Source organism: Drosophila ficusphila, unplaced genomic scaffold, assembly GCF_018152265.1.
Source record: "Drosophila ficusphila isolate 14025-0441.05 unplaced genomic scaffold, ASM1815226v1 contig_414, whole genome shotgun sequence".
In the NCBI taxonomy this organism is placed as follows: Eukaryota; Metazoa; Arthropoda; class Insecta; order Diptera; family Drosophilidae; genus Drosophila; species Drosophila ficusphila.
In genome coordinates this window covers 14,275,770-14,284,518 of record NW_025064328.1, presented here as the reverse complement: position 1 = coordinate 14,284,518, position 8,749 = coordinate 14,275,770, and the positions used below count along the sequence as shown (strand labels likewise).

At 48.0% G+C, this 8,749-nt stretch overlaps 2 protein-coding genes across 2 annotated transcripts; both read left to right on the top strand.

Moving 5' to 3' along the window:
* Positions 1–341: 341 nt before the first annotated feature.
* Positions 342–1,611, top strand: LOC108090659 (serine-threonine kinase receptor-associated protein). The gene has a single exon (XM_017189441.2). It carries the CDS (start codon positions 457–459, stop codon positions 1,453–1,455), a length of 999 nt encoding a protein of 332 aa, XP_017044930.1. The 5' UTR covers positions 342–456; the 3' UTR covers positions 1,456–1,611.
* A 3,266-nt stretch (positions 1,612–4,877) lies between these two features.
* On the top strand, positions 4,878–7,695 carry LOC108090840 (cyclin-dependent kinase inhibitor 1). The gene is made up of 3 exons (XM_017189710.2): positions 4,878–5,663; positions 5,721–6,121; positions 7,358–7,695. The coding sequence occupies exons 1-3, from the start codon at positions 5,500–5,502 to the stop codon at positions 7,501–7,503; spliced, it is 711 nt and encodes a 236-aa protein (XP_017045199.2). The 5' UTR covers positions 4,878–5,499; the 3' UTR covers positions 7,504–7,695.
* The last annotated feature ends 1,054 nt before the right edge of the window (positions 7,696–8,749 follow it).

Genomic DNA, 8,749 nt, shown 5'->3' with positions numbered 1-8,749 from the left:
AAGTTAACTTGTTAACCATAATGGTTTTGGATCAGAAGTTGCTCTTCTGCGATATCAGTCGCTTAGTTAGTAATAGTTCTTGTTTCTTCTTAAAATATATGTATTTGCAGAGATTCCTATTGCGATAAGCTGTGCCAAAATTTATATTGAAAACCTTCCACTAAGCATACGAAAATTAAAGCGCTTTCACTCTGTTTCTATCCGTCGTAGCATCATGTTCGGATTTTTCCCGATTTTTTGCCTAGTGGATATTCAGGAAGCTGAAAGAGCATTGAATTGTAGGGAGGAAAGCCAATTGACAGATAGAAAAGCAGCTAACGAGAATAAACTCAGCACTGTCTCATCTAGTAGCCCCCGAGCTTTCCGATTTAGAAATATAAGATTCCAGCTGGAAGCTCTTCCCGATTAACTGATCCCCACAAGTACCTAGCAGCGCTTCAAGCAGCGAGATTCGAGATGTCGGACGTGGTGTGCGAGGGTCACACGGACGCAGTGGTGGAGCTGTCCTTCAGCAGGGACCGCGGATCGGGGAGCTACCTGGCCTCCGCCGGCCTCGACGGACTGGCGGTGCTGCGCCACGGTGCCACTGGCGACTGGATCGGCGCCCTGCGGAAGCACGAGGCGGAGGTGTGGAGCGTCTCCCTGAGCGAGGACGCCGGCATCCTGGCCAGCGGCGGGGGCGACTGCAAGGCGCGCATCTGGGACGCGGTCCTGGGGCGGCAGCTGACGCGGCTCTCGCACCCGGAGACGGTGGCCTGCGTGGACCTGGACGCCCGGGGGAGGCACCTGGTGACCGGCTGCCTGGGCCGCGACCCCACCATCAGCCTCTTCGACCTGGAGAGGCCGGACAAGAAGGAGAAGAAGGAGCAGACGGCCCTGGTGGTCATGCGGGGTCACCAGCGCGGCGTGAGGGACGTGACCTTCTGCCTGGGGGAGCGCTGCGTGCTCAGCTCCTCCTACGACCGCACCGTGCAGTTGTGGGACTGCCTGAGCGGCCAGCGGAGCCACTCGGTGGTGCTGCCCCACCACGCCAAGTCGCTGGAGCTGCACCCCGACGGCGAGACGGTGACCATAGCCTACGGCGAGAGCCTGCTCTTCCTGGACTGCCGGCGCTTCGAGGTCCTGCGGCAGCGCAAGCTGCCCTTCAAGGTCACCTCGGCCTCCCTGCACCCCGGCAAGGAGTGCTACGCCTGCGGGGATGGTCGGGGCCACGTCCACAAGTTCGACTTCGCCACGGATGCGCTCCTGGACTCCTTCGACTGCGGCGGAGGCAGCGGAGGCGGCGAGGTGTGCTCCCTGCGGTTCAGTCCCGACGGCGACGTGTGCGCCTTCGCCAGGAGCAATGGGACCACCGTCCTCTGGCGCCACAACCTGCCCAGGCAGAGCGGTCCGTGGAGCAGCGAGAGCTCCTGGGACGAGGACGTGGAGCTGGAGGAGGACGAGTCCATCAGCTAAACCCCTGAACCCCTGAACCCCTGCGCAACTGTACACTGCCTTAGTTCGAGTTTGTTGTTCGTTTGGTTTGTTTCTGTTCCCCATCACCAAAAAAAAAAGGAAAGGGTCACGTCTCTTGCTCCCTAATAAATTCGTCTTGTGATTGAAAACCCCAAATGGCCGGCGATCTACCTGCCTTCTTTCCCAACCTGTTTTCTGGATGATTTTCAAAAGGATTTTCGGCTGTTTCTCGCATTGGAACGATCGCCGACGCTGATTGCCTCGCTGCTTTATGGCGTTTCTCGCCGATGCAGTCATAAATGCGTTTTTATTATTATTTGAGTTGCGTTTGCTCTGGGAGGCGGGGAGTCAAAGAGTCGCGGAGTCGGGGTGCCAGGGCCCCTAATGTACCGAATATGTATCCAAAAGTGACTGAGGTTTCTTCCTTTTTTGGGGTAGTTCGGCCGCAGATAGCGTACACAAATACGAGTACAGAGTGCCGAGATCCGAGATCCGAGAGATACATCTCTGGGTGATCTGCTTTCCTGACCTAAGATACCTTGGGATTTGACAACTTCTTGACTCCAAGCCTCTGTTTGTTTGTCTTTCCTCGGGTCCGCTCTCCTCAAATGGTTTTCCATAAATATTTATAGTCTCGGCCGAAAAAACGAGTTCCTCGCATCACGCTGAGCCAACGATTTTTCCCAAACACGTTTTCCACGCGTTTACCAGGAACAGGGAACCTTTTCACACAACCTCCTCGGGTGTTTGTCCACCGAGAGACTGTCCCAATAAAATGAGTTGTCATGCCAGTTTAGTCCGCGGTCAGCACAAGTGCCTTGCCGTGATTGATGAGTCGAGTGGAAGTAGCACAGTAGCCGCAGGATCAGCAAAGGATTAGCCTGCCCGGTAGCCAGTCCAAATATTTGCATACTGCCCGACTATTTGCACTCCACTTTGAGGAAATCCATCAATAACTCCTCGATCTGACCGCAATTTGTCCGAGCACAAGATGCCAGATGAGCGAAAGTCATTTATAAATGTCCTGGCCAGAGATTTGGTAATATTAATGATGGGTCATTTGCCAGGGTAACTGCTCGCTAACACTCGGGATAGGGATCCCTGTGATTAAGGTTGCGATCTGAGATGTACAGATTGTTTCCCGACTCTGAGCAGGGTACCAGATACAAGTATAATTAATATCTCGATCCGTATTCCTATGACCGTTTCAAAGATTCCAGTTGTTATAAAACGATAATATTTTCTTCCTTAATTTCTCTGCCAATCTAACCAAGTAAACGTTTGCTCGCAGTTCATTATACCTCCCGTCTATTGGTTGCTATTACGTAATGAAACACTCCCACAAATTGGCTTGAACCCTCGAAATATCCCTAGTCTTAGCACACCTGCCTGGCAAAATTTCGGAATTGCGGTCACAGTTCCGTGAGCTGGACAGTTTTTATGGTAATTTTCTTACGGAGCGGAGAGTGTTTGAAAACTATCTTACGGCAATTTCGAGCGTTACTTAGCCGGTTGGTCATGCTCGCTGAACATTTGCACCCCCACCACCGTATCACGTGGCAGGTCGGGCCAAGTTCTCGGTCCTATATGCTTTATAGAGTGGGCTATCTTGGACCTCCTCCTGGGGTGGACTGGGCTGGCTGATTGTGAGCTGAGTGCCGGGGCGATAAGACGCGTTGCATTCGAAATGAGTGTAACGTATTTTTTATACATTCATGTCGAGGCAGGACCGGACTTTGTTGAGGTTTCAATAGATACGAGATAGTGTTTTACAGACCGCGACCTTCGCCACGGAACTGCTGATGATGTTTGCCTAGCTCTTATCGGTTCAGAGGATAGTTAAGTGCGTATTAGGGAGCGTCCGATAAGAACCGATTTCGATCCAACCAGCATTATGGACTCCAATCAAGCGAATACCTTGAGTGTCATCTAGTGCCCGCACGTTCCAGGACAATCCTTTCGGGATCGGCCCCTATAGCCGGGCACTTGAAACCGCTTTTCCACCTCCTTTCTACGCCTTTTAGTTTTCCGCGTGTGTTGACACAACCCATATACTACAAGTAGTTGCCAGGATATCCTGCTCGGGAGGAAATTACTTAAAGGGATCACGAACTCTTCCCCCTTTCGAAAAACTCTTGAGTTGTTTATGTTTTCAGGCATGACTGCCACCAAACGCCGGTAGAATTCTCAAATTTGTAATAAAGTGTGTAAATTCACGTCGCTTTTCTTCTCGAGGGAGGGTGTGTCCCGTAAACAGAAACCGAACCACAAGGGTTCGGATCGCATGGGAGTGCTCGGGGAAGAATTATGGATGATGCTGCCTAATCGAACGGTCGTCAAACGATCTCTGCCTTTTTTGGGGTGATTGCACTCCGATTTTCCTCGTTTTTTCTCGGTTTTTTATGTGGAAAACCAAGAGGTTTCACATTATTTCGTCGAGAGCAAAGGACAAAGCAAATGATGTCTTTAGTCTTCGAATCTGACTTCCAGGGCTTTGTTCCCTTTCTTTCCTTCTTATTTAATTGGATTTGTGCAAACAATATAAATCTCGTTTTATTGCTTCTGGTAGTGTAATTTAATTTTTTACGATTTTGCACATGAATAGTGAAAAACTTATGGAAAATGCAGCATAAAATAAGCAGAAAACTTTGGAAATAAAAAAGTGAGCCTTAACGGAAATTTCAAAATTCCCATTGCTATGGCAACTGCACGAGGAAATTACAGAATCTAGACTGGGTCTGTATACACTGGACCAGTGCCCCACATTGCATGCGCGATTTTCCCCTTGGCAACACGAGGAAAGTGAAAAGAATCGCTGCCCCAAATTGCCCCCTGCCACGCCCCTTTGACAGCTAAAAATCCAGTTTGAAGCCAAACAAACCGAAGCCAAAGCATTTTTATTTTTGTATCTTCCCATCGTAATCGTAACCAAAAGTACAGCTCCACCAATGCAACAACAAACACTCGGATGGAAAAAGAGAGAGCGACAGATAGTCAGAAAGAGAGAGGGAGAAAGGAGTGAGAGAGACATTGGAGTCAGACCGACTTTTTGTACGCTTCCATTTTCCAATTGAAAAAATATGTGTGGTGCTTATTTGTTTAAGAATCTAGTATTTCCATTTTTGTACTTCTCATTAAACTTTCTTTTTAACAACAAAATGTTAATTTCTTAGTGGTTTGAGTTTTATCAAGTATTATAATCGAGCCCAAGAAGTGAATTGCCCCTTCGACGTGCCCAACAACAAAATAAAAGCGCATTCAAACAGAACCGCTCAGTTCTCATCCTCCGTCTCCTTCTCGCTCGCTGTCGCTTCGATCGTTTTGAATTCGAGGGTTGCTTGACAGAGAGCGCGAACCGCTCTGTCTACTATCCGGCAACTCCGCGTGGTGGTTGTTTGACGTTTGCTTTTGCTCCGTGTTTTATTTATCATTTATTCGTTTCTCTGAGTTCGCCGAAAGAGGTTCGCCCCGATCGGAAGCGCTATATCTTAAACCCCAGGGCGCAGTGCACTGAACACAACACCCGAAAAAGTCAACAAACCTCGCTGCTACAACGCTTGCAAGTTGTATAAACACACAAGACACCAGAAGTGCTGCCACAGGGCAACAACCAGTTAAAAAATCAAAAGACACACAAACGTTCCGTTTTGTGAATAGAATTGCAGTGTACTGTGCCAAACCGTCAACCGAAAACCGTGACCAAGTGCTGTTAAACTAAGAACTTTGTTTATAATCATTTTATAAACAACTGCAGTGTGAAATTTCAATTTTGAAGGCAAAACGCAAAAAGGCTGCTCCACAGCGCACTCACACACGCACACTCGATCTCCCACACTCACGAAAGTGTGGAGACCGTGATTTGTATTTGTGTGGAGACTGCTCTCTCTCGTTCTCTTTTGGGGCTGCCCGAAAACAAAGTTTTGGCGCCAAAAGTTTGACAGTTCGCTTTGGCGTGAGTTTCGCAAACAAGTGGCGAGGAAACTGCGTCCCAAAACAGAGCAGAAAAAGTCGAGTGAATCGGATCGCAGTCTAAGATTAGTCAACATGGTCAGTGCTCGAGTCCTGAATCCTGCTATGCTAAGCGAGTTCTGCAAGATTACCAGCAGTCCCGCGCTCAGTCGCAATTTGCCCTGCGGTCGCCAGCTCAACCGCATCAAGCGTGACCTGTTCGGCAGCTCCAAGTCCACCGAGGGTACAGCCAACAAAACGTGAGTTTGCGAAAACCCCCATTTGATACAGGCCCAACTAACTTAACATCTTTTTAGACCCTTTAATGCCGAACTGGAGCGCCACCAGGAGCTGGCCACCCAAAAGTGGGGCTTTGACTTCCGCGCCGGCTGCCCGTTGGCCGAGAAGTCGCCCTTCATCTGGGAACGCGTCAGCTTCCAGGAGTCCAGCTTCGCCCCGGAGATGTACACCCTCACCCGAGCTGCCCATGTTCGTCCCTCCGCCGACTGCAGCCCCAGCGACATGGATGTTCTGGTGAACGAGCGCTCCGAGCGAGAGAACTTCGGCTCCAACCTGGCCAACTCCTCGCTGGAGTCCACGACGGACAACGACTCCTGCTACGATTCACAGGACGAGTCACTGACGACGCGGTTCAGCTCCTCCAGCCTGGCCAGCACCTCCTCGATAGTCCTGCGCAAGCGACAGCCCAAAATCACAGGTGAGTCTCCCACTCAGGCTTAGTTATTCCACAACGGATTGATCAGCCAGGCTTGACGGTTCCCAGGGTCAAGCTTCATTGCACTTCGGTGGGCGATACAAATTGGTTTCCCATAGCTTTGAGCTCTTTTCCTGTTTTTCCCAGGCGGAAGTTGAGGGAGTGACCTGTTTAATTTAGGCAGTTACAAAACATTTTATTTCAGTTTTGAGTTTGAGTTTTGCATTTATTTTTACTGTTGATAATTTTTTTTGGTTAAACAAAGACGCCATTTATTTAAATTTTAAAGGGGGGTATTAATTGGTTCTTCATATTGTTTGCCAGCACTCCCTCATCTTTTATTGTTTATTTTCACAAGGACTTGGGACCTTTTGAAGTGGGCGTATCTCGTGCAACTAAACCCAAATTACAGCAATTAGCGAATGTTTTGTGGGAGATTTATTTTCCTTAAAAAGGGTTAGCAACTTCAAAGCTGTTGGCAGCTGCCGCAGCTCTTCATCGGCGAAACCAAACTATTCTGAGCTGATCCTTGGCTACGCGGGGGTTGGTTTCCAGATCGATCGCATGCGGGCTGGCTGGCTGCATCTATAAATGCCACAGCTGTGACTCGGCTTTGTCTATGCCATGACCTCATTACAGAAAACGAGGAGAGAAGGGGTCTGGGGATCGGCTTTCAATGCACCACCATCCAGGGTCCGAGGCCTTATCAAACCTCCCTTTGATTGCTTTGTGTTCGGCTTTTTATATGCCACTCGCACACGCAGTGCAATTATAATCGTAAAAAGTGTCTGTTCGGGGCATTATAAATGCACCCGCATCGGGTGGTCAGTCGGGAAGCCCCTGAAGCCCTAAAGCCCAGAGTCGCAGCGCTCTGGGTGTACTTTTTGCTACTTTGGTCAGTAAGCTGGAGCGCGTAATTTATGCAGCTATGCACCACCACTCTCGCTTTCACCGCACTACCTGAAAACCGGCTGGGGACCGACTGTCTGGCTGCCGTCTGGCACTTATTTGCTACCCCTGTGCGGATCTGCAACCCTCTGCAGGGAACTGCTGCCGGCCACGTGCCACAATCTGGGATCTACCCGAATCCGAAATCAAAATGTGCAAAAACAGGCGGCGCCTGCTGTTCAGGGATCAATGACTTCTCAACAGGGACGACCGGAAGTGCAGCAGCTGACTTTGATTTGTCGATCACACGTAACACAGATTAATAACACGATTCTTCTCTTCTGTTTGCAGAGTTCATGAAGGAGCGCAAGCGCCTGGCTCAGGCTCCCAAGAAACTGTCCCCCGCAAAGCGTCTGCGCACCAGCTCCCCCAGTTCATCCGCCAGTTCGAGCTCCAGCGGGGAATCGGGTTGGGGACGCACTTCGGGGCGATGCTGAAGCGTCCGCGCCACAACTAACGCTCGGATTCGCTGGCCAACCCCACCGAATTGCAATTTGTAATTTTAAACGATTTTTTATAAGCCACTGCGATTGTGTAGTATTCCTAATTTTTATTACGAACCTTTTTATGCAGTGCAAGGGCGACAGTTGCGAATATTAATCGTTAGTCTTCAACTACTCGTAACCAGTAATTAGTTGTAAGCCAACCAGTAAGCTCGAGCTACATGAAACTTTTTAGATTTCTCTAGTGAGAAATGCCATAAACTAAGTGATTAGTTCTTAACAACAACCAACTATTGAACTAGAAGAGAGAGACCGCAAGCTAAATGGAATTAGTCTTAACTATGTTGAAGCCAACCGAAATTTAACCTTTATAACGATGAAATGCTAACTTTACATAACTTTGTAAAACCCTTTCAAATTTCTCCGGCAACTTTTGCATTTGAAATTTGGCAGGAAACAAAACTCATCCCTGCTCTCTGCCCTTGTTAGTTTGCCGAAAACCAGCAACTCAGGGCAGAGCAGATTTGAATTTTGTCGTTGGTGCCGTGTTGCACTTTGAGGGCGCTAAAACGGAGCCCCAATGAGCCTGCTTTCGGCTCATTGCTGCCTTGTTTTGTGACCCACTAACATTGTACCCAATTCGACCAGTGGAAAAACAAACAAAGGAATGTCTTTGAATTATTTACTTCAATTTCTGCGCGTTTGGATGCCGCGTTCGTTCGACGGCCGCCAAATGCGCACGAATTGTCGCGCTCTCATTTCTTAACCAGTGGTAAAATGTCCTTATGATTTGCTTTGATCTCTGGGCAAATTATGAAAACAGTTTTGCCTAAAACTATCATGTACAAATGCTAGATTACTATACTATACACATAGGCAGAGCCTATTCTTCATAACAGTTATACAAAGCCTCTATTTGTAAGCCTAACTAAGAACAAATCCAAAGTATTCTCCTAATATTTATATGTATAGATAGATGCTCTATGTATATTTAAATTACACGCAAACTTATACTTCAATAAACATAAAACAAACAAAACAAAACATCGCCCAATATGCTCTTTAAAACAGAAAAAACACACAATTATTTAAATGTTTGCTACCGATTCACTTCTATTCCTTCCTATCCATTGCTTTGGTTGTAGACGTAGTTATTAAATGTAGTTTATTCAACCGATTTTGTACATTTTATAAGTTAATATTTGTTTTTCTGCAATAAATTGTTTTTGATTTTTTAGTT

Excerpts from the sequence above, each read along its gene's own strand:
- LOC108090659 (XM_017189441.2), top strand. The coding sequence starts at position 457 with ATGTCGGACGTGGTGTGCGAGGGTCACACGGACGCAGTGGTGGAGCTG.
- LOC108090840 (XM_017189710.2), top strand. The coding sequence starts at position 5,500 with ATGGTCAGTGCTCGAGTCCTGAATCCTGCTATGCTAAGCGAGTTCTGC. Across the intron at positions 5,664-5,720 it reads GAGGGTACAGCCAACAAAAC|ACCCTTTAATGCCGAACTGG; the intron begins GTGAGTTTGCGA and ends ACATCTTTTTAG. Across the intron at positions 6,122-7,357 it reads GCGACAGCCCAAAATCACAG|AGTTCATGAAGGAGCGCAAG; the intron begins GTGAGTCTCCCA and ends TTCTGTTTGCAG.